This window comes from Trichoplusia ni, chromosome 26 (genome assembly GCF_003590095.1).
Source record: "Trichoplusia ni isolate ovarian cell line Hi5 chromosome 26, tn1, whole genome shotgun sequence".
In the NCBI taxonomy this organism is placed as follows: domain Eukaryota; kingdom Metazoa; phylum Arthropoda; class Insecta; order Lepidoptera; family Noctuidae; genus Trichoplusia; species Trichoplusia ni.
Window position 1 is genome coordinate 2,999,149 of NC_039503.1, and position 25,866 is coordinate 3,025,014.

The following is a 25,866-nucleotide window of genomic DNA, read 5'->3' on the forward strand; positions in this document are numbered from 1 at the left end:
CAGTTGCGTTTCGTTTTATGCTACGTTCACTATTTCACGAAAGAAAATTTTGAAATAGTTTCGTAGACTTTGAAATAATTCTTGTGTACATAATAAAATTAATTTTCTTCTGATTAATATAAAAAATCTTTATTGCGTGTGTTTGTATGTTTAACAACAGTTTTTTTTCAAATGTGGTATTTAAAACTTGCAGTGTTGCACATTTTGTGAACCCGGTCCTGTAACTGTCATCAGGACTTCACTTGAAACTTGTATCAACTTGTTTACATTTTTTGAAAATAGACAGATTTCGTTTGCAAACTGTTAATAAAACCAAATAATCATTAAGGTGTTCAAATGAATTAAATAATAATTGGGATATATAACTGCAAACACACAATTCAAGTGAATTTGTAAGTATATTAAATGTTTCAAGTATTTTCTTATCTGAACTCTTTTCAAAATTACCTCATTTCTATAATGCTGAGTACTTACACCGATAATTTTCGTTTATTTGTATTTGAGTTTCCAGTCTTATATATGTTTTACACGTTGTTTTAAATACTCATGTCTGTAAGTTCTGTAAATACAAAAAAAATGGCCAGTCTTATAAGAACTTAATGACCTTAGTATTCTTAGTTCGACCTCACATTACTAATTAATTTACGATTAAAAATGTAGTCTATTCTGAGATAATTGTGTGTTATTATACCATGCAAAATCCCCCTCAAAATAAAAAAGAAACTTTCATTTTTATATTATTTCTAATACTCTATCTGACTTAATCAACTACCCCACTGCTGGGCAAAGGCTTCCATCCACTCCTTTCATTGTTTTTACCTCTTACTTCCTGTTCATTGATATTTTTAATTTTATTTTTATTGTAGTAATCAAAAACATTAATAATTATTTTCAGGTAACAATGCAGAATTGGCGAGATACAGTAACTTGGTACCCGGATGAGCCTGATCCTAAGGACTATGGCAGAGCTCTGCGGACAGCTACAATATTAATATCTGAAGATTTGGCGCCATTTGAAATAGGTATGTGAAAAATATTCTTCTTTTTGTATTAACCACTAAGTAAATATTCTTAAAGGTCTTAAAAAAATTTAGATAAGTCAAAACCAAAATCAAAAGCTATTCTCAGGTACTTTTAAAACATACATAATGTCATTCCTATGGAGAAAAACCAGCAAGAAAATATAATTTACTCTTTTAAAACTATAGTTTTCAAATTCAGCTATGCTATTTCAAATTCAAGTGCATTTTACAAAGAAAGAATGCTTGTCTAAATACAATAATTGTAGATATAGTAAGGAAGGACACACCTGAGAATGTTTCAAGCGTGTGTTGCGTCACGTCAGAGGACTACGGGCGGGGTACACTCCGACACCAGGGGGTATATCAATATGTATTTGTTACAGAATGGCTGGCACAGACTCTACTATTCAAACCAGTGCATCTATTTGAAGCAATATCTTTGAAGTGGAAGCTTGAGGATTGGTTCAAGAATGTGTCAGATTCCTTCAAGATATTGTCCAAACTTGTGGAGAACTATTGGGATGTTATAGAAAATTATTACACTAATATCATTGAGGTATGTTTCTTACAATTAGTGCTCTTAGCTTATTTACAACTGCACAAGTTGAGCGAACAAAGGTCTATGTATGTTTGACTTTGTTCCATGATTGACCATCTATGTCACAAAAAGTTCCACTGTGTTTCAGAAGACATTATAATAAAGAACTGTAACTTCTGACTTTGATCCATTGACGCAGGACATTGGTCACGGCTAGTCAGATGCTAGAAAGTCTGTCACCCACTCTCACTAAGGGGTATCATGTTGCCTTGGTAACATTGGGTAGTTGCTCCTTGTAAACACTGGTACTTAACTGCATACAGTTAAGTACCAGAAATGAGTGGAAACTCAAACGAAAGAGCACTGGTAATATAATATTGATGCAGTCACTCTCTTGATTAAGTAATCAAGAGAGTTTGTTAGATGAGAATGTTGGTGATGGGAAAATGGAATATGCAAGTTTGTAGTCAAGTGAGAGCAGTGCCGGCGTAAGGGCCACTGACACCCCGGGTGAAAATATTGAGGCGTCCACTTGAGGGAAGCAATATCAAGTGTTAGCTTTTTGCTGCTCCCAAGTAAAATTATATTAAGAATTTCATCTCTCCTTTAGCGTTACGTTTGGCGGTGAAGGTATTCCACCTCTAGCGTAGAGCACAGTTCTGAGGGTTTGCGCCAGGAAAGGCAAGAGACTCCAACTTCAGACCTTGGCGCCCCCCAGAATTTGTCGCCCTGGGCCATCAGCCCATCACGCCCCCCCCTAGCGCTGGCACTGGTTATTGTCGAGGGCTTTTTATTTTATTAATGGTATCTTGTTAATTATTTTAGATATTACTTACAGTACCATCACTATGTATCTTCTAAACAGCATTTTTATTAAAACTTTACACTAATTTGTTAAATTGTCAGATTTGAGATAACACTTATGTGTTCAATTATATAATGTAAACATCTTTTAAGAGTAAGTTTCTTTGGCGTCGCTCCAAGAATTTTTACGAAATATTTGACATCAAAAATATGAACTATTAAAAAAATAAATATGTTTTTAAATGCTATTATTCAGAGGTGTTGTTGATTGGATTCTTGTATATTATGTTCATATTTTCTACTTGTTACCATAGATGAAACATTATTATGAACGCGAAATTTTGTATTTTTCGATATCTGTTCCTCTTTCACTCAAAAACCACTGAACGGATTTTGAAAAAACTTTGCCTAACCTATGTTTATAAACTATCTGTGTAGTTTATAGGTTTGTTTTTAATGCGATTTTATATTTCCATGCTATCATTTCCGACTGGCCTGTTGGTCTAGTGGTGAGTGACCCTGACTGCATACCGGAGGTCGTGGGTTCGATTCCCACCCAGGACATATGTTTGTGTGATGATCACGATCATTTGTTCTGGTCTCTGGGTGTAATTTATCTATAATATGTATGTATTTAGAAATATATAAGGAAGTTTATCAGTTGTCTGGTTACCATAACACAAGCTCTGCTTAGCTTGGGATCAGATAACCGTGTGTGAGTTGTCCCCGGATATATTATATTATTATTATATTTATAGCGGGCGGTCCCGCGGGCAAAAGCTAGTGAATAAATAAATAGATACAATTTAACATTTCAGCTCTGCATGTTGCCCTTCGACCCTCAAGTTCGTAAAGAGGCAATCATCTGTCTGATCTCCGTGGTTAAGCGGACGGATGTCGAGGTCGACGAACAGGTGGTGACCAGGCTTCTGGTCGAGTTGGAACAGGCTAAGACGTGTAAAGCGCCTTTAGCACATCTTGTTGGTGAGTGTTCTTGAGTCATCGCATTTTAAGCTCCGACGCAAAAAGAGGGGTGTTATAAGTTTGTCGTGTCTGTTTTTCCGTCTGTCTGTCTGTACGAATAACTGTCTGTCTATACGAATGTCTGTCAGCCTGCCTGTCTGTCCATCTGTCTGCCCCTTTATCTATCTGTCTGTCTATCCGTTTGTGGCATCATAGCTCCCGAAACGATTGAGCGATTTCAAATTTAGTTTGTTTAAAGAGTGAATCATGTGCGAGTTTTCTTTGACATATTTGATCAAAATCGGTCGAGCTTTTTAAAAGTTTTAAGGCTAAATGTTTAATGATATCTTGTTATCCTTATGTAAAAAGTAATATTTTCTAGATATGTGTTATTATTTCAGGCACTATATGCAGGTATCATCCCGAAATGGTTCAAAATCATTACGACAGGATCTGGAGAATATACCTCAGTATGTTGCAACCTAATAACAAGACAGTGAGTATTAACGATAAATAATGTTAGGCTATATACGTCCCACTGTTGGGCAAAGACCTCTTCCTATTTCGAGTTTTCGCCGGTATTTTCTCTGGTATAGCAGTCAGGGTCACTAACCACTAGACCAACAGGGTTATAAGATTTAAGTCAAATACCCTATTACCGTGAGACCTCCACCGGTCATAACTATAATAAGTTCATTATTTTCAGGACACACTAGTGAATTCAGTGCTACAGGGTGTGAACGGTTTGTTCGAGTACTTCGGTAATGAGATACAGGTGGTTCAGTTAAACATATTCTATGATCAGATATCTAGAGAGAGCATCAGGATACCCAAGTGTCTGGATGGTAAGAACTTGGAGATTATTTATAATAATAGATTTAATAGATAAATATAAAAAACCCACGTTTTTAAATGTCACTCCATTGAAATTTTATCAGAATCGCTCTAGCAGTTTTTATAGTTGTAAATTGCATTATCATCGGATTTGAAGCTACCCTGAAAATTTCATCCTGCTAGCTTATCGGGAAGTGCCTCAAAATTGAGTTGTAAAAATCCAACCGGAACGACAAACAAACAAGACAAGTGAGTGTATGAAAATACGTGGGAATAAAAATTTAAGAAATGCTTTTATCTCACTGAATTTGGACTTTCTCTTCGGTCCGTTTGATCCGTCGGGTGGTATAATTACCGGCACGGATCTTGAGCGCTCGGCGGAAGAGTGGGGATCGCTTTGCGCATCGTACAATAAAATCAATTGTGCGTACTCGTCGTTTAGAGGGGCATACAATTGTAGTAAAGAACGAATCCCTCATGTTTTGATAGTAACTATCGTGAGACTGATTCATTATTAAATGATGTAACGGTTTACTCACGCGTATTTATCGGGGCACCCCGATACCATAGGCCACAGACGCGACGTTACACTAGCAAGTCGACACGCTCGCCTGTCGCGTCATCTCATGATTAAGGTCCCCGGTTGGGTCCGAAACTAGTCGGGCTACCCCGATACATACGCGTGAGTAAACCGTTACATCATTTAACTTGTAAATATTGTAATAATTTTCAGTACTCCTATCAATATTCAAACATCACGCCGTCCTGTTTAAAGAGAGGTTGGCAGAGGATAAAGTGTTGAGGCTGTACTTGTGGCAGATCGAGACGAAAAGCGCTATGGAGGCGTTAACTAATATTTATAAGGTTATATTACCCGATGTTGCTGATAAAGAGGTATGTTATTCTTTCAAATTGACATAAAATATATTTGTTTAAAAAAATCGTAGAAAATGAAAGGCTTCAGTTAGAAAAGAGAAAATTAAAGTTAGAAATGCATACAAAAACTTATTTTTCTTTGACAGTTGCTCATTCACTTAAAATATATGAATAAGGCAATAGCATTAATAGAATAAATTAACCACCTTTTTTATAATTCAATTAAAAAAAAAGATTTGTCTCTAACACCTTGCAAGTTTTAATTAAACTTCTAATAGACAGACAGACACATCAACAAAATTAACATATACCTGTATCTTTCCTCAGGGTATACTAAAATCGGAAGTGTTACCCCACGCCCACTCCCAATCGGCCGTACTGAAACACAGCGCCATACGTATCATAGTCCACGCCCAATGTCTACGGGATCAGTTGCCCAATCTTAGTGGGATCGATCTAGAATACCTTTTGAGAGTGAAGAAACTGTCTTATGAAGAGGCTAATACTGTGAGTTGATTTTGTTTTTTGCCCACGCAGTGGGTATGGTTTGCCCAGCGCTGGGAAAGTTTTATGTCTGTAAGGTTAAAACACATTTATGCCAGTACTGAGACAGTTAACGAGGGTTTTCTTTTAACTGACTATAAGTAAAGAATTACTGTTAAGTAATAGTTTTAAATTAATAGATTGAAATAATCTAAATACCCACGTTTTTATATGTCGCTCCATTACTACCTATTACATTACTGCCTATTATTTTAATGTTGTTTTATATCTAAAATTCATAAGCTAACATTTTATGTAAATTGTAGGTAAATTGTGCAGAGCTATAAACTTATATTAAGACCTTTTAATGTAACCACAATTAATGCAATAAAGATTTATTATTATTATTTGTATCTCTTTATAGTCACGGGATCACTTCATGTGAAGAGACCCGGTCCTTTTTAAAGGCTTGCACGGGGACACAGGTCCAACATGTAGAGGCCTTGTTGAGAATTTTAATCTAATATGTGATGGGGTATCTACTAGGGATCATTCACCTCCGCTCTATGGGAGAACGGACATGAAGAATCCAAAGTAGATACAAAACTATTGCAAGAATGTGTGTATGAACAATTAGGCTATTATATTATGATAAGTTATGTGGACCAGTTAGTTGGATTTTCCAGAAAACTATGACACCTGCCTCTCTACACATGGTAATGTAAATAAATTGGCAGGCGGTGACTCGCCGCTCACTAGATGGGCCCCCTATGATACCGTCACGATTGACAGCAGGTGGGCAACACCAGTGCGAGCGGCTAGGGGTGTAGAGAGGTGCGACACCGATTTCACCATCGCGGGCTACAGACCCGGAGCGGGTTTCCTCGTTATTACGCCATTAGACACTTCCACCCCCGAGCATATAGCTCTAGCGACCCCTCTCTAGCCAGCCAGTTAAGGCAAGAAAGAGCTGGGAGTCCCCATAAAGAGTGACCCCCTGGGGCATTCAGGTTCCGTTGTGTCGCTACTCACAAACAGCTCGCCACAAGCTGCCCTGCGGATGTATGCTCCTACATAGACCTTCAGATACATTTTTTATTTATATCTCAAGGTTTGAAAAAGCATACTAATATGCCCTCTGGTCTTGCGTTATTCCCATGGAGAGAGAGAACGACTAGCCCCGAGGGGTTTATTATTATTATTATTAAAATTTTATCAAAATCATTGTCATGGGTTTGAAGCTACCCTCAAAATTTCAGCCTGCTAGCTTATAGGGAAAAATCCAACCGGAACGGCAAAAAAACAAGAATGTGAGTGTATAAAAACATGGGATAATAACAATGTTTAAATTGACCTTCTAATCTTTATTGCATACCATAATGTTACATAGGTGGTAAATTATAACTAGGTTCACTGCTCATTATGGACCCTGAAGGGCACAGCAAAGGCAGGAGAGAGGAGGAAAGTGATATTTATTAAGTAAAATAATATATTATATACTAGCTGTTGCCCGCGACTTCGTCCGCGTGGTGAGAAGATATAAGTTATGATTATCTGCCCTGTTTTTTTCCACATTTTCCATTGTTGCTATTAGTCGCAGCGTGATGGTTTATAGCTTAAAACCTTCCTCGATGAATGGTCTATTCAACACAAAAAGAATTTTTTATTTTGGAACAGTAGTTCTTGAGATCAGCGCGTTCAAACGAACAAACAAACTCTTCAGCTTTATATATTAGTATAGATAGATTATGATATATTTTAATATTATGTATTGCGTATATGTATATAATCTTCCTTTAATTAATGGTCATATTAATTTTATGTATCCTAATTTATTTTGTACTATATTTTTTTTAACTAATCTATGAGTAATTCAATTAATTATTTTAATAATGAAATTGATTTTACCAGGTATCATGGTGCATAGAAGCGGGCATAGACAACAGCGAGACGATGTTGCTAGCTGCAATAATGTTTTACGACAATCTACCGTCAAGTAAAAAGAGGGATATTATTGTTAATGGTATTTTAAATGCTTCAGATGAAACTAGAAAGGTATAAACATTCTTATTATTTACTTAGAGTCACTATTAATGAAATCTTACGTTTTTTTTAAGCGAAGCGTATCATCATCATCATCATCAGCCTATCGCAGTCCACTGCTGGACATAGGCCTCTCCAAGTGCACGCCACTGAGATCGATACTAGCGAAGCGTATACTAGAAAAAAATCACTTTGACTAAAATGTAATATTAATAATATTCCACAACTTTCACACAACGCCACTTAGACTCAAACTAAGCAGAGCTTGTATTATGAGTACTAGACAACTGATAAACATACTTATATATTTCTAAATACATTCATAATATAGATAAACAACACCCAGAAATAGAACAAATGATCGTCGCACAAACCTTTGTCCTGGGTGGGAATCGAACCCACGACCTCCGGTATAGCAGTCAGGGCTACTAACCACTAGACCAACAAGCCAGTCATTATTGTTGTCAATAATTAATACGATTTATTTTGAAATGGGCAACATATTTTTCTTTCATTTTTTGCAATCTTCTTTCAGGCTGCCTTACTCCTACTCCTGAATCTGTGCTTGCAAGACAACCTAGGCAAATACCTAGATATTTGGAGAATCCTCTTAGACAACACCACAGGCCCAGACTTAGCTAAAGCAGTGCTTATATTTGACGAGGTCTTGAGTCATGTGGTTGATGAGTTGGCGACCTTGGGAAGAGAGAAGGTGGGTATAGAATGATGGATTTTTAGGGGTCCCCAGGGCTAAAATCGGAACCCTAAAGCGCTGTTCGTCCCTCTATCACCAGGCTGTATCTCATGATAGCTGGACAGTTGATTTTTTTGCAAATTTAATAACAATAATAATATTCCATGATGCCCAGGACAGAGAATCGTGGCAGGATTTGGGGATTCCTTTGCCCAGCAGTGGGATACAATGGGCTAGACAAAAAAAAAGTAATAATATATTCCACAACTTTAACACAACGCCATCTAGTCTCAAACTAAGCAAAGCTTATATTAGCCTATACATATATCCTTAGGATATTATTTGACGTTCAAAAGTGCCATATACTGGTCTAATTGAAATAAAGAATTTGACTTTGACTATAGCGAGACCGACAAGTTCCTAACCGGTTTTCCTTATTCTTCTTTCTAGATTCAGACTGACTCTCAGGCTATATTCTCCTTACTATCAGTACTTCTAAGTCTTCACAAGCCAGAGTACCACACTGCAGATTGGTGTACCGCCTTCAGACCCTCGCTGCTGCATGTAGCCGCTGCTGAGGATCTGCTACGAGGACCTGGGGATGATGAGGTAGGTCTAACCATTCATGTCAAGAAGTCACGACACTTGTCAAAAAAATTCATGTCATTCACATACATTTGAATGATCCGTTGTTGTGAAATTCTTTTACCGCCAAAAATACCTTTTAAAGAAGAACAAATAAAATAAAAAAGCAATATAATATGTAATAGTATAGTTAAGTATCCCTACTAATATTAAAAATGCGAAAGTAACTCTGTCTGTCTGTCTGTTACGCTTTCACGTCTAAACCACTAAACTGATTTTAATGAAATTTTATACTCAATCGTGACGTCACGCGTAAGTTTCATTCACTGTAATTTGGTCAATTTATGTTTGTGGATAAATTAAAAAATACGTATCCATTATTATACAAAAAACTACAAGACGGACACTGCAAAAACAATTGTCATCATCCCTATTCTTGTTCCAGATAATATTCGTTGAGAAATTTGAGGAAGACACAGTCTTTAGCAAACTTGTATCTATTCTGTATCCAGGAGACAGCTCAAGAGACAACCTATCTACATTGCAAGTGAGTAGAGACTAAGGTTAAGCTACGCTTGATACGGGCAGTCTGTGGATGGGTGACTTATTGTCATAACGAGTTCCTCCGTGTTTCGGAAGGCACGTTAAATTGTGGGTCCCGGCTGTTATTCATACATCTTTGACAGTCGTTACGAGTAGTCAAAAGCTGGAAAGTCTGACAACCAGTCTAACCAAGGGGTATCGTGTTGCCCAGGTAACTGGGTTGAGGAGGTCAGATAGGCAGTCGCTCCTTGTAGAACACTGGTACTTAGATGAATCTGGTTGGACTGGGCGCCGACCCCAACATAGTTGTTTTATCTTTAGTATTAATTTTGATATCATATTTTATACATTACCAATGTATTTTGGATAAATAATTGCCAATTTTTTTTTTCAAAATGGGTTCTATTTTTTTCTAGGTTATTTTTTCTCGCGAAGATGCGGATTTTAAAGTATTATCGAAAGCGTTAACAAAACTAGATGAAATGATACGAAAAGAAAACAGTAATTTGGATAAGAAACAGCTGTCTGTGGTAAGTTACTAAATCTTTTTAACCGACTAATAAAAATATGTTGTTATGTTCAACAATATGCTATAACTAGCTGTTGCTTGCGACTTCGCTCGCCTGTATTACAGTTATACATGACAAAATGTTGAAGAAGCTGGATAAAAGCTCAACTTATGTGTTAATCCAATGTGTCAGCTATCTCTATATAAAATTTCATCGAAATCGGTTAAGCCGTTTCAGAGTGAAGAGGTAACAAACACATACACACACACTACCTCATTTATAATAGTAGTGTGTACGTGTACTTAAGTCATCACGAATGCAATGTCCGTTATTAATTAGTCAATATTTTTCAATTATTAACCTGACAAGAAGATTTTTATCTTCAGGTTCATGTTTTTTTATACCCATTCAATATTATCTTTGCTTTTTTCAGATAATGAATCAGATACTTAAGCTAAAATCGAATAACACTTTAAGCAGTAAAGATTCAAGAATATTTCACAAAGATGTATCATTGTTCTTAGGTAAGTACTTATTTTTATTCATCATCATCATCATCATCTCAGCCTATAGCTGCCCACTGCTGGACATAGGCCTCTCCATACGTTCTCCAGCGCGACTGGTTCATTACTACCTGCATACAACGAAAGCACCTTATTTTTATTGCCATTCAATAATATAATATTCCACAACTTTCACACAACGCCATCTAGTGGCAGACTAAGCAGAGCTTGTATTATGAGTACTAGACAACTGATAAACATACTTATATACTTATTAGCTGACCCCTAGGGCATAAAAAATGGTGGTATAAAAAATAGATGTTATCTCAGACCTACCCATGCAAGTAAAATTTCATGACAATCGGTCGAGCTGTTTCGGAGTAGTTCAGTTACGTACATCGTGACACGATAATTTTATATATTTCTAAATACATACATAATATAGATAAATTACACTCAGACACAGAACAAATGATCGTGCTCGTAACAAACATTTGTCTTGAATGGGAATCGACTTCACAACTTCAGTATAGCAGTCAGGGCCACTAAGCACTAAACCAACAGGCCACTTAATAATTTGATTATTACTCCTTTTCAGGTAAATATGGAGACATGGTGCGAAACGAGAATTTTTCAGAAGATGTTTATATTTTAAAATTAAGAAATAAAGTCACATTGAACATACCAAATATTGTCGAAGCGATAGTGTATAAGGTAATTATATTATACTAGCTGTTGCCCGCAGGACCGCCGGCTGTAAATCGAAAATGATCCCACGGGAACATAAAATCTGGATAAAAATTACCCCATGTCTTAATACTGATTATAATCTATCTGTGTACCAAGTTTCGTCTAAATCAGTTTTTTAGTTTCTGCGTGAAGTAGTAACAAACGCACGGATAGCCGAGTGGTTGTGGTCACCACACCTAATTCACTTTGCAAGACGTTTCGCGGGTTCGATCCCCGCGTAGAACAAGTATTTGTGTCTGGGTGTCTTTGTGATAGTCATACAATTTTCATTTTTTTCAAACTTGAATATTTGTATTTTTTTTTTACTTATTTCATAAGTTTTCTTGCATTTGATTGATGATTACATTATGACATAATATATGCAATACAATTATTATTGTCACAGATAGACCTACAGCGGGTTCTGCAGCTGTGCCTACTCTGGGAGGAGAGAGAACCACTCTATTCGTTACTAGTCATCCTCTCGGCTAACTGTAAGTATTTATATAAATTGGGACTAGCCCGCCACACATGCCCGTCATTGCAACTCCTGTAGAGTTGCAATGACTGGCATGTGTCAGGATCTACAAAAAAGGATTGCAACGCATTGCCATACACCGACACAAAAACGCGGATGACGTAGCACGGCGGTTCAGGTTTAGTCAGTAAGAGTCTGACACTACACGTTTCCTCCCCCGAGGGAGTGGGTGCCCACGAGGATTCCCCCGCCTAAACAAAAAAAAGATCTACAATAAAACCGACGAACACCACCGAAACACTTAAGTTCGGTGTGTCCCAGGGGGAACAATTAACTGCCTTGGAACCCGCAACGAAATAAATCAGGAATATTAAAAGCTTAAAAAATCTAAAAACCCACGTTTTTTAAATGTCACTCCATTCAAATTATCAACATCGGTCTAACCGTTTGAAGCTACCCTGAAAATTTCAGCCTGCTAGCTTATCGGGAAGTGCCTCAAAATTGAGTTACAAAAATCCAACCGGAACGACAAACAAACAAGAAAAGTGAGGGTATAAAAACACACATTTCTATATATTTTGATTTTAATATTATTATGTTTTGTCCTTGTAAAACACTGGTACTCAGCTGAAACCGGTTAGACTGGAAGCCGACCCCAACATAGTTGGGGAAAGGCTAGGCCGATGATGATATTATTTTGATTTTGCAGTATATGATCGTGCAGACTCCGATCTCCAAGAGGCGACTGTTCGCGTTGTCCACGCTTTGTTTAGATCTAAACGTGGTGAGAGCGAGACGGATATAGCTGTCTATCCCGCTCTGCTCATGTGTAACACTGTGGCTTGCGTTCAGACTTTAATGAAGGTGGGTGATGATTTGTAGGTATTTTTAATGCCACATTATAAAAAATAAAATCAAAAAAATTCGCCAAAAAAATAATTTTGGCGTGAGCAACCCTTAACACTTAGCGGTATGAAAAATTGATGTTGTTCTATTCTCAGACCTACTGAACACAAATATCAAATTTGGTTAAAATCGGTTAAGCCGTTTCGGAGGAGTACGGTAACTAACATCGTGACACGGGAATTTTATATATTAGGTAGATATAAGAAAATTATAACTATTTACATTAAGACTATCCTCTATCCAACAGCTTATAACACAAGAACAATGCCCTACAATCAGACGGAAGTTGTCAGACTGTCTAGAACTGCTGCTAACACACGACCCCGCTGCGGAAATGACGTCACAACTTGTCAATGCAGTCGCAGAACATGTCATGTTCTTAATGAGTACCGATGATGGTAAGTTGTATTTATATTGAAAGTAGTTTTATTTTAGCTCACGATAGGGTATTTTGACTAATTATTATCACAAAACTACAGACAGACTGAGTCATCATCATTCCCCTGCCCTTATCCCAATTATTTTATTTGTGGTCGGCGCAACATGTCATCTTCTTCCATACCTTCCTATCGGCCGTCATCTCACAAGAAACACTCTTTACAGCCATATCGTCTTTCACACAATCCATCCATCGTTTCTTTGGTCGTCCTCTTCCCCTATATCCATCCACATCCATGCTTAACGCCTTCCTTACCACATGATTTTCATTCCTCCGCATAAGATGCCCATACCATGACAGCCGGTTACCACGTAGTTTCTCTGTAACCGGTGCCACTTTCAAACTTACCCTTACATACTCATTTCTTACTCTATCCGCTCTTGTAACTTCACACATTCCTCTTAACATTCTCATCTCTGCTGCATGCAGTTTGCAATTGTAATTTACAGACAGACTGAGTATCTTTAGTAGTAGGCCTTTTTACCCTTAACCCTGAAATAAATAAGTTAAATAGATAATAGGGTATTTGACTAAATCTAATTATATTAATCTGTAATCAAAAAAAAATATTGGATAAATATTTTTTATTTTATCTTGTAAACAAAAGATGAAGGGGTTACAGTTGATATAAAATCTCGTGTGACGTCACTTTCCAGTACGCTTTTCACTAGCAAGCGATGTCACTAGCCCCCACTACCAAACAAAACTGTTTTTGGGTGACCATCTTTGTCATAACGAGTTCCTCCGTGTTTCGGAAGGCACGTTAAATTGTGGGTCCCGGCTGTTATTCCTACATCTTTGACAGTCGTTACAGGTAGTCAGAAGCTTGTATGTCTGACAACCAGTCTAACTAAGGGGTATCGTGTTGCCCAGGTAACTGGGTTGAGGAGGTCAGATAGGCAGTCGCTCCTTGTAAAACACTGGTACTCAGCTGAAACCGGTTAGACTGGAAGCCGACCCCAACATAGTTGGGAAAAGGCTAAGCCAATGATGATCTCCCTTACTTTTTAATAATGTTATAAAATGAAAAATTATTATTCAATATTTTTTGGAAATCTGTCTAACGGAGTTTGATCTATAAACCCTACTTATTGAAAGACCATCTCAAATAAAAAAATGTATACACTTTATATCTTAATAAATAATGTGTTTCTATTATTTTCAGACTCAACTATAGAATTAAGTCTAGACATAACTAAAGCCTTTCTATCTACTTTCAAAGACAACAACGTTCTAGCCATAGACCATTTACCAAAGATTTTAATAGCTACGTCTTATATGAGAGATTTAGAAATATTTGATATGGCAACAAAAATTTTTATAGAAAAAATCGATTTATTCAATGAAGAAAAAATTAAGAATACTGTTTTAAGTATCATTGAAAAGTATATATCAAATAAAAATAATATTGATACAATTATAATAATTTTAGTGTTCATAAAACAGATTATAGGTATAAAGAAATACAATCTAGATTTCTTTGTAGACGGGATTCTTGAGTTTTGTAAAAAAATGAATGTTGAAATTTCTATGTCTCAATTTTTAAATATTTTCGCTTTATTAGCACATTTTAATGTTATTTTTGAAGTTAATTCTGAATTAAGAAAATATATTGTCAGTTTTAATAATGACATGTTTTTAAATGAGTTGATGAATGAAAATGGTGATGGTTATAATAAGGCCCCAATTTTGGTGTTTTTGAAAGAATATTGTATGGAGTTGTATGAAATGGCGCCAGAGGTAAGTTTTGTTAACCAATTCTATTCCGTTTCTTCAAAATATAACGATATTTTTAATTGCATAAGTAGTGTAAACTAATTTTATTGTTTTTATTGAAAATGACCGCAAGGATAGCCGAGTGGTTGAGGTCATCACGCCACTATGCGCGACGTGTCGTGGGTTCGATCCCCGCGCAGGACAAGCATTTGGTTGATACACGAATGCTTGTCCTGAGTCTGCGTGTCTTGGTGCATGTGAGTTGTATGTTTGTGAAACCCCCCAATAAAACGCCTAATGCGAGAGGCGCTTAAAGAAATACTTGTAATTCATTAAACCATTATAATATCTTACATTTATAAAATCTATACACCCTGATTTTTTAGTCGTCTTACAAAAGCAGCCCAGTTCATGTATTTATTTATGAGATTTTAATAAATTTAAAATGCAATTTTTATTCAATATTATGATGCAATTCGTAGTTTTAGAAACACAGCTCTGTTGCGAGCGCGGTCCGAGCCTTGTAACAATGGTGAGGGGCGCGGGCGGCGGCGTTTTTATCATTTTTAAGAGTATATTTCAGATTTCTCTTGTTTAATTTTTCTTCGTACTTATTATCTTAGTTGATGATAATAAAAAAAATAATCGCGCCTAGGGGTATTTTACGTCGGATACATGAACTGGGCTCCTTTTGTAAGACGACTAAAAAATCACCGTGTATAAGATCATGAGTTTAAAACATGACAATGACAATCTGACATAAATTTGTTCATAGCCAACTGGTCATTCGCGTCTCACGAAAGTGTGAAATAGAAGAAGAGGCCTTTGCCCAGCAGTCCAAACTTGTCATAATAAAAAACGTTAGAGATTAAATATTAACTTTCTTTTCAGAAAACCTCCCAATGCATTTACAATCTAATAGAAAATCTAGACTCAAAAACGATTATCCTATTAAAAAAGGATATCACAGAATGCTTAATCATTTACAAAACATTATTAAATCAAACTCAACTACAAATCAGTTTCGAAAAATGGTCTGAAAAACTAGATCTAAATAAAATAACTGAATTAATTCAAGAAAAATCTCTATTTACTGAATTCTCACAAGAAACGTCGGATAAAATACAAGCCTTAATAATTATGACGGATTTAATTAATTTTTCTATAAAAGAAGCTAAAAATTGGACTTTATTATTAATAGCAAATTTAACCAATACAGAAATTAAATGGGGACGAATATTCCTATCCGACTTGCTTGCCTTGTCAGAAAAGTCGCTTTTAAAGTCGGATTTTGAGAAAATTTTGAATGAGTATTTGGATTTTGTAAGACGATATATAAATGTGTATTTTAGAAAGCTCGTTGAGAAGCCCTTTGTTTTGAAGACCGATCAGTGGTCGATTCTAAGTGAAATTGTTGAGTATTTTACAAAATATTATGAGGAAGAATATTTTGATAATGTTCTGGAGTTGGTGGAGAAAGTGAGTATTATTTATTTAATTATATCTTACTAGCTGTTGCCCGCGACTTCGTCCGCGTGGTTAGAATTTTCCCCGTTTTTTCCACATTTTCCATTGTCATCTTCGCTCTCATTAGTCGCAGCGTGATGGTTTATAGCCTTAAACCTTCCTCAATCAATGGTCTATTCAACACAAAAAGATTTTATCAATTCGAACCAGTAGTTCCTGAGATTAGTGCGTTCAAACAAACAAACTCTTCAGCTTTATATATTAGTATATAGCTTAGTATAGATAATAGCTTTTGCCTATTTCTTAGATGTAGATTATTGCTATAAGATCATTATCCTTCTTCTGACGGAGTCGGGTTAAAAATAAGTAAGTGATTATCTAGACTGCCAAACATGGTAGACTTGCCTATGGTTTCCTATCTTTTTCCAACAATAATTTCTGACTGTACGGATAGCCGAGTGGTTGAGGTCATCACGCCAAACCCACTATGCGCGTCATGTTGCGGGTTCGATCCCCGCGTAGGACAAGCGTTTTTGTGATCCACCAATGCTTGTCCTGAGTCTGAGTGTCTTTGTGCATGTGAATTGTATGTTTTTGAACCCCCCGCGATACAAGGATTAAATTCCTTAGTGCGGGAGTTGTCTACAAAAAAAAAAACCGTTTAAAAAAAATATATCTTTCACGGTATGGTCCAAATGAATAATGACCATGTTGCGTGGGGTGGTGCGGGTTCGATCCCCGTATGAGACAAGCATTTGTGTCTTTGGCAAACCCGTTATCTGTAACTGGTAGTTTGAGAATTCATGAATATTGGATGTTTTTAAAAATCTAGATATCATAGGATTTCTTTCCTTTAAGGTTTCCCATTGTTTTTAAGATAGTTTATCTTTACTACAACCCCTGTTAATTAAAATACTAAAAATAAGGGGGTTCCTGTCCTCAAATACTTTCGTATTTTTTGCTTTATACACAGTTTTACTTCTCTACAAGTCATCTCCTTTCCTCTTCTAAACCTCTCTTTCTTTCATGATTAATGACCAAAAAAACCACTACTTTCCCACGTTTTTATACACTCATTTTCTTGTTTGTTTGTTTGTCGTTCCGGTTGGATTTTTGCAACTCAATTTTGACTCACTTCCCGATAAGCTAGCAGGCTGAAATTTTCAGGGTAGCTTCAAACCTGAAATGACAATGCAATTTACAACTATTAAAGCGGCTGGACCGATGCTGATAAAGTTTGAATTGAGTGACATTTAAAAATGACTATTTTTAGTATTTACTGGCCTGTTGGTCTAGTGGTGAGTGACCCTGACTGCTGTACCGGAGGTCGTGGGTTCGATTCCCACCCAGAACAAATGTTTGTGTGATGAGCACGATCATTTATAATATAATATATCCGGGGACAACTCACACACGGTTATCTGATCCCAAGCTAAGCAGAGCTTGTGTTATGGTAACCAGATAACTGATAAACATACTTATATATTTCTAAATACATACATATTATAGATAAATTACACCCAGTCACAGAACAAATGATCATGCTCATCACACAACATTTGTCCTGGGTGGGAATCGAACCCACGACCTCCGGTGTAGCAGTCAGGGTCACTAACCACTAGACCAACAGGCCCGTTGTGTTGTTTGTTTTGTGTCTGGGTGTAATTTATCTATATTATGTATGTATTTAGAAATATATAAGTATGTTTATCAGTTATCTGGTTACCATAACACAAGCTCTGCTTAGCTTGGGATCAGATAACCGTATGTGACTTGTCCCTGGATATATATATATTTTTAATCTGTATTTTTTTTAATTCAGGCTTTTTTTCAGTTATGGCCTTCATTCGAAATATCAAGTAATCTAGACCAAAAACAGTCTATCTTGCTAAACTTACTGCGTCTACCTAAGAGTGTCGGTTTGGATGCCTTACCTGTCAGGTGGGCAGTCACTCTGCTGACTACCGAGGGAGCTAGCCTTGAAGATAAGACCAAGATTGTTAGCACTTTGCCGGCAGGGGACCAGTATAGGTGAGTGCTATGTCGTTTTATGAAATATTGATAACCAAGTGGTATAGGCTATCACGTCAAACTCACTGGGTGACACGTGTCGCGGCTTCGAGTCTCGTGTAGGACATGCATTTTTTCTGAGGCATGTGCCTTGAATGTTAGTGAAACCCCCAGCGATACAAGGATTTATAACCTCTTTATGGTTTAGTCTAAGAATGACTGATTCGCGAAATGACTACATGGTCTATAATTGACCAATTCTTGAAATGTACAATTCTTTAAATGACTGATTCTATAAAGACCGATTCTATAAATGACCGATTCTTCAAATGACTGATTTTTCAATTCTATGAATGTGTGTGAATATCTATACTTATAATAAATCTGTAGAGAGGTCAATTCTGTAAATGAAATATATTTCCAAAATAACTATCAGGGGGTGATTAGTGATCGATACTGAAGCCAAAAATGCAATCAGTAAAATTTTTATTCCAAGAATCACTTTTTTTTCAAATAAATATAATTTTGTCTATTAGCCAACTTTAACAAAAAAACCTTCGTCCGGTTGTCATCTACTGATCCGTGAGAGCTAGCCGCTTGAAATTTACATCCAATAATAAAAATTAAAAACGATTTTAAACATGGGTTGATACTTCTATAAATTCGATAAAATAAAGATTTTTTGTTGCAAATTTTGTTACTTGACTCTCATTTCACAATTCGAGTTTTTTGTATTTATGTTTTCAGCCTTTACTGTCCCACTGAACAAAGATTTTTCCCCTTAACTTGTGTTATTTAATCCTTTCTTATATCTCTCCTAGTATACTATACCGTGCCTTCGCCTCGAACCTGCCTGTCCGTCTGTGTGAAATGCAGGGCGAGTACATACCGCCGCTGCGGGCCTTGTTAGATACACTGGCCTCTAATGGGGACCCCACACTACTGGATATAGTCATCACTTTGGCTGGAGGTAAGGAACAGGGCCCCGATTCTGCTATTTGCAATGGCCGATGAATTAATGGCATCATCATCGGCCTAGCCTTTTCCCAACTTTATTGGGGTCGGCTACCAGTCTAACCGGTTTCAGCTAAGTACCAGTGTTCTACAAGGAGCGACTGCCTATCTGACCTCCTCAACCCAGTTACCTGGGCAACACGATACCCCTTGGTTAGATTGGCTGTCAGACTTTTTAAGCTCCTGACTACCTGTAAAGACTGTGAAAGATCTAGGAATAACAGTCGGGATCCACAATTTAACGTGCCTTTCGAAACACTGAGGAACTCGCTATGACCAAGATGGTCTCCCATCTACGGACCAACCGCGTCAAGCATAGCTTAACCTGTGATTGAATCACTTATGTGGTCGCGAGCACCAGCGATGAATGAATGGCAATTGGATTCAATTTGAAATTATTGATATTCTCTTAAGCATTTTGCCAACACAATAATTTGAAGTTATTTGTATTGCCTTAGAGTGTATCGTCCCGTACTGAATTTCCAATTATTGTGTAGGAAAAATGCTTAAGACAATACGAAAATTCGAATTCTTCGGCCATTGTAAATAGCAGAATCGGGGCCCTGTTTGTCAGTCTGAGTGTCTTTGTGCATGTGACTTGAATGTTCAAGAAACCCCCGCGATACTTGAATGCGGGAGTCGTTTTTTTTTCTCTTTTGGCACGAAAAAGACTGAAAATTTAACATTAATATGGAGTGTTCATTTATTTAAATCCCGTCGAAGGATAAAAAATAGCAATTTCATCGAATTTTCTTCTTACAGAAGTGATCTATTTATCTTAGTGTGTAGTATTTAAGACCTGGTGAAACCGCTGGGTCCCGTTGGATGCAGGTGGCAATGAACCGGTCGCGCTGGAGAAATTATGGAGAGACCTATGTCCAGCTGTGGACTGCTATAGGCTGAGATGATGATGATGATATAGTATTTGAAACATTTATAATTACATATTTTTCTATAGGTGATGACACTAAGGGCTGGTGGGACCAAGCTATCGACGCGTGCATGTCATCCCTGGCTAAGAGACAAGATAAGGCCATACTCACCAAGGCCTATCAGAGGTCCACAATGGGGGACACGTTGGGTGTCTGTAACCGTGTGCTCTTGCCTATATTGAGGTTAGGAGAACATTTATTTTGAAGACCTCCTTAGTCGAGTGACGTACGCACCGGTTTCAAGGTGTCGCTAGCTCTGAGGTCCCGGGTTCGATACCCGGTCAGGTCAAAGTAAAAATTCACATTTCTACATTGTCTCGGGTTTGGGTGTTTGTGGTACCTTCGTTGTATCTGAATTCCACAACACAAGTGCTTTAGCAACTTACTTTGATTTCAAAACAATGTATGTGATTATGTCCGCATTTTTTTTCATTATTTATTGTTAATGTGAATTTTTACCGTAACCCGACCGGGGATCGAATCCGGGACCTCAGAGCTAGCGACACCTTGAAACCGGTCCGTACGCGACTCGACCACGAAGGTCGTGAAATCTATGTGAAATCCCAACACAAGGATTAAATACCTTAATGTGGGAGTCATTATTTAATAATAAGTCCGTCTGTCCAGGCATTCGTCTCGCAAGTTCTGCGAGGAGTACATATCGACGCTGGCCCCCGATTTGTTCAGCACTCGAGTTGCGTTCAAGATGCCCGCGAACACGGACGGGTACAGGAGGCAAGTCAAGTGTCAAGCTATCAACTTCAATGTACTGAAGATTGTTTTCGATAAGGTAGGTATTATTAAATGTGGGATGGAATGAAATTGGATGGGATGGGATGAAATTGGCTGGACTTGGATGAAATTGAATGGGGATGGAATTTGATGAATATGAATGAAATTAAATAATTTTCAATGAGTAACATTGAAAAGGAATGAAATTGAATGACATGTGTTAAGTTATATATTGATGAGAAAACGTGTGTACAATATAGATGAAAAAATATTATAAGTATGAACAACCACAGATAATATTTTATAATATACGAGGCTCGATATTCAAATATACATTTTATTTTAAACGACATGAAATTGAACGGTATTAAATGAAATTAAATGAAATAGAATGAAATGAAATCATTTATTTTGTGAGTACGATATATTATCATCACTTTTACATGTCTTTTTTGAGAACGCTGGAGTCGACATTTCGTATCTGACTAGCCTGAGAAGAAATGTCGAAACAAACTCAGGGGTCGCAGTCTCTTTTAAAGTCCAGACAATTTTAAAATGCGAGTGTTGTTATTATTAACTATAGGCAAACGGTTGCTCAGATCCAAAGAAATAGCCTTTTCCTAACTATGTTGTGGTCGACTTCCAGTCCAACCAGATTCAGCTAAGTACCAGTGTTTTACAAGGGGCGACTGCCTATCTGACCTCCTCAACCCATTTACCTAGGCAACACGATACCCCTTAGTTAGACTGGCTGTTAAACATTCAAGCTTCTGACTGCCTGTAACGACTGTCAAAGATGTAGGAATAACAGCCGGGACCCACAATTTAACGTGCCTTCCGAAACACGGAGGAACTTCATGAAATAGATGGTCACCCATCCACGGAGCGACCGTTTCAAGTGTAGCTTAATCTATGGTTTATCAACTTTTGCAGTTGTTGCTAAGTATTTTAATTCAATTTTATTTTATTTCAGCTACCTTCAGAGATATTAGAATGCAGTATTTTAAATGAAAGTGCCGGCTCTGACAAGCCATGGTACTTTACCGAGCAGGCGTGTAAATACTGTGTCACTATTAGTGCCAATACGAAGTGTCCTGAAGGCGCATCGCCAGAGTTAAGGGACGCTTGTCTGTAAGTACTCAATATTTTTTTTTAAACGACTCTCGCAGTAAGGTATTTAATCCTTGTGTCGCTGTTTCATATACATTCAAGTCACATGCACAATGACACCCAGACTCAGGACAAGCATTCGTGGATAACACAAATGCTTGTCCTACGCGGGGATCGAACTGACACGTCGCGCTCAGTGAGTTTGGCGTGGTGACCTCAACCACTCGGCTATCCGTATTGTGGAGCAATAACTGACTATTAAATCACCTCTGCCTATTGCAGTTGTGCTGGACTTAGGCCTCTCCTAATTTGCAACATATAGCATTCATCGCCTGCATGGATAGTCGAGTGACGTATGACGTGTCGTGATGTGGTTTCGATCCCCGTGTAGGAAAAACATTTGTGTGATCCACGGTTGCTTGTCCTGAGTCTGGGTGTCTTTGTGCATGTGACTTAAATGTTTGTGAAATTACCCCTACACAAAGATTGAAGTTCTTATTGCGATAGTCTGTGGCTAAATATAAGAATAAGTCACTTATAAGTGGCATTCAAAGTAAAGTGTCCTATCTATACTCTATACTAATATATAAAGCTGAAGAGTTTGTTTGTTTAAACACGCTAATCTCAGGAACTACTGGTTCGAATTGAAAAAATCTTTTTGTGTTGAATAGACCATTCATCGAGGAAGGTTTTAATCTATAAACCATCACGCTGCGACTAATAAGAGCTAAGATATAATGGAAAAAGTGAAAAATACTGGGCAGGTATAAATCATAACTTATATCTTCTACCCACGCGGACGAAGTCGCGGGCAACAGCTAGTAAGAATATAAAACTAGAAGATGTTAAGTAGCACTTTAAAGTTAAGTTAACCTTTAAATGATACTCGCCAAATAATTTCCAAACTCGGTTCAGTAGATCCTGAGATTACCCCCTGCAATGTGACAAACTGACAAATTTTACCTCTTTATAAAATTAGTATAGGTCCTGTGAACTAACAGTTATTTTCAGTTGGTTACAGACCTCCGCTTACAACTGTCTCACGGCCGCCATATGCAGGCGGAAGCCAAAAAAGAAGCTGTACGCAAGAATCTTCGATGCCCACGCGTGGGCAAAAATCGTGGACAAAGATGCGGTGTACCCTTTCGAGTTGCAAGCGTATTCTAGTTACCGGGTGAGTTAAGTTATCGTTATTTTTTAGGGATCCGTCGCCTAGTGTTAAAACGGAAGCTATGATACCTATAATTCACCGCTAAAACTTATGAAACGTGATAGCTAGATAGTTGATACATTTCTAGTGATGCTAAAAGAAAAAAAAAACATATCGAGGTTAAGCAACGCCTGGTGAGGTTATGAATATGATGGACGACCATTTCGCAAATTTGTGTCTTTTAACATCATTTATATGGATCTCTTTATGTACGGTTCTTATCCATCAAATTCTGATAATCATACATATTTCTCAATACATACACACGTATACCTACGTCATAGTAATCCCGGCTGTTATTCATCGATCTTTGACAGTCGTTACAGGTGACTACCTGTCAGACTGAAGGCTGAAGTATAAACCTGTACTTGGAAATGCATTTGTTCTATTTGATCCCTTTTTTACGCGCGTTAATAAAGCTCCCGTGCGAATCAGGTCTCAAAGTAGTTTTATTTCAATGTCTGTCTGTCGTAAATCTAAGAGACCGCAACATAACCCTTATTTGATCCCATCCAGGGCAGTACATCATCTCAGAGACAGTTGGAGGTGTATACCAGCTCGTCCTTCAGCGGGACAGTGAGAAGCCGCCTGTTCCTGACGACCCTCACCGAGAACCCGCTGCAATATGACATGATACCTCATGATGGAGACGATGTGAGGATCATCATAATCATACTCTGTCCGCTCTTAGTTTACCTTTTTGACAGGTAGTCAAATAGGTATTTTTGACGACCTCCGTGGTCGAGTGGCGTACGCACCGGTTTCAAGGTGTCGCTACCTCTGAGGTCCCGGGTTCGATCCCCGGTCGGGTCAATGTAAAAGCTCACATTTCTACATTGTCTCGGGTCTGGGTGTTTGTGGTACCCTCGTTGTATCTGAATTCCATAACACAAGTGCTTTAGCAACTTACTTTGGGTTCAGAACAATGCATGTGATGTTGTCCGCATTTATTTATTTAACAAAAAAAAAAACCGTTTTGTCTGTCATACAGATTCCCTTGAATACATCTTTTTATTTCATACTAAAAGTTTCAATTTGGTATGATTTTAGTTTTAATAATTGTTTTATTAAATGACTAGCTTTTCGCCCGCGGCTTCGCCTGCGTCGAAGTCGGTTACATCGCGTTTCCAAGAGAACTCTTCAAAAGTCCGGAATAAAAACTATCCTATGTTCTATCTCAAAGTTAACTCTATGTCTGTACCAAATTTCATTAAAATCAGTTCAGTGGTTTAGACGTGAAAGCGTAACAGACAGACCGACAGACAGAATTACTTTCGCATTTTTAATGTTAGTAGGGACGAAAGGGTTTACTCACGCGTATGTATCGGGGCAGCCCGACTAGTTTCGGACCCAACCGGAGTCCTTAATCATGAGCAGACGCGGCGGGATCGCGAGTCCCGATAAATACGTGTGAGTTAACCGTTACATCATAATAATAATAAATAATTCTTATGATAGTTACCATCCTTCCTTTTTTGTTTTTTGAGTACCTAGATTGTCCTAGATTAATCATTGGTTTTAGCTTGCGACATAAGCCTTGGCTGTTTTTAAGGAAAGAGCTTGGATGATTATGAATGAGTCAAAATATTTTTATAACGGATTTTTTAGTTAAAACGTGTTCTTATTACTGCTGTCAAATAAAAAATAAACACTATAAACTAGATAAAACAAAAATTTAATAATTTACGGTCAGTAAATCTGATAAACTGTTAAATTACTAGCTGTGGCCCGCAGGCCCGCCCGCTATAAAATACCATAAAACTCCTATATATCCTGTGTGTTAAAGTTTTTTTGTATGCATGTTTGTTCCTCTTTTACGCAAAAACCACTGAACGGATTATGTCGAAACTTGGTACACAGACAGTTTATAACCTCACTTAACAGTTTTTATCCCGATTTTATGTTCCCGTGGGATCATTTTCGATATGTAGCATGCAATAGCTCCTAATCTTTTCTCAGGATTTGGAAGAAGACCAACCACCGGAGTTTGAAGACAGCGTGCTCGACACCCACGGATGCCTGAGCACGCTGACGTCACTACTCGAGCACTCGAGCACTCTCGAGCACGATGACTGGAAGAGCATCACGATTGCTTGTCTCACAACCGAGGGCGTGTTGAATGTCAAGTGGTTGGTTGCACAGGTAAGTTATTATTTTCTTTCTTGTTTCTAACACGCTTTTTTTAGGTCGACCTGTATGTATAGTAAGGCCAACGATACGAGATAAAGAATGTAAACAGATTTTCAGGGGCTCATAACATTTTTATTTGAATAAACTGTTATAAAGTTCGAATTTTGACAAAAATGAAGGAATGAACTTGTTCACAACATGGCGGAGCACATGTTGACAACTGCCGTACTGACTGCTCTCTTGTACCACGAAACACATAACGACAGCTGTCATCGACCAACTCGCGCCACAACCGCGTACAAGTGATAAGGACAGGGATAATAATCCCTCGCTATCGCAATGTAACTCAGTAACGGTCCGCTTGTTTACGTTTTCTATCTCGTCTCGTTGGTCTTAGTATATGTAACTGTGTAATCATATCTAATAATCAAAGCCGAGTCAGCTCATGATTAAGGACTCCGGTTGGGTCCGAAACTAGTCGGGCGATCCCGATACATACGCGTGAGTAAACCGTTACATCATTTAATAGATCTAAAAAACTAATACTAATATATAAACCTGAAGAGTTTGTTTGTTTGTTTGAACGCGCTAATCTC

General features: G+C 37.6%; 2 protein-coding genes across 3 annotated transcripts in view; both read left to right on the forward strand.

Annotated features, from left to right (window-relative positions):
- Positions 1 to 202: 202 nt before the first annotated feature.
- On the forward strand, positions 203 to 14,574 carry LOC113505716. Its single transcript, XM_026888524.1, has 20 exons — positions 203 to 392; positions 896 to 1,022; positions 1,406 to 1,578; positions 3,183 to 3,348; positions 3,729 to 3,823; positions 4,034 to 4,172; positions 4,895 to 5,055; positions 5,365 to 5,544; positions 7,432 to 7,575; positions 8,099 to 8,275; positions 8,708 to 8,866; positions 9,288 to 9,389; positions 9,802 to 9,915; positions 10,328 to 10,418; positions 10,996 to 11,111; positions 11,533 to 11,620; positions 12,314 to 12,468; positions 12,758 to 12,908; positions 14,115 to 14,524; positions 14,569 to 14,574. The coding sequence occupies exons 2-20, from the start codon at positions 902 to 904 to the stop codon at positions 14,572 to 14,574; spliced, it is 2,748 nt and encodes a 915-aa protein (XP_026744325.1). The 5' UTR covers positions 203 to 392; positions 896 to 901.
- Positions 14,524 to 25,866, forward strand: part of LOC113505497 — a 37,603-nt gene continuing 26,260 nt past the window's right edge. Inside the window, exons 1-10 of one of the 2 annotated variants that reach the window (XM_026888236.1) lie at positions 14,524 to 14,689; positions 15,557 to 16,144; positions 17,955 to 18,163; positions 18,964 to 19,112; positions 20,115 to 20,271; positions 20,716 to 20,878; positions 21,794 to 21,951; positions 22,942 to 23,104; positions 23,657 to 23,794; positions 25,100 to 25,282. In XM_026888236.1, the coding sequence (XP_026744037.1) occupies positions 14,582 to 14,689; positions 15,557 to 16,144; positions 17,955 to 18,163; positions 18,964 to 19,112; positions 20,115 to 20,271; positions 20,716 to 20,878; positions 21,794 to 21,951; positions 22,942 to 23,104; positions 23,657 to 23,794; positions 25,100 to 25,282 (2,016 nt within the window). In that variant the 5' untranslated portion in view covers positions 14,524 to 14,581. The remainder of the gene's footprint in view (positions 14,690 to 15,556; positions 16,145 to 17,954; positions 18,164 to 18,963; positions 19,113 to 20,114; positions 20,272 to 20,715; positions 20,879 to 21,793; positions 21,952 to 22,941; positions 23,105 to 23,656; positions 23,795 to 25,099; positions 25,283 to 25,866) is intronic. The other variant, XM_026888237.1, reaches the window with a different exon arrangement.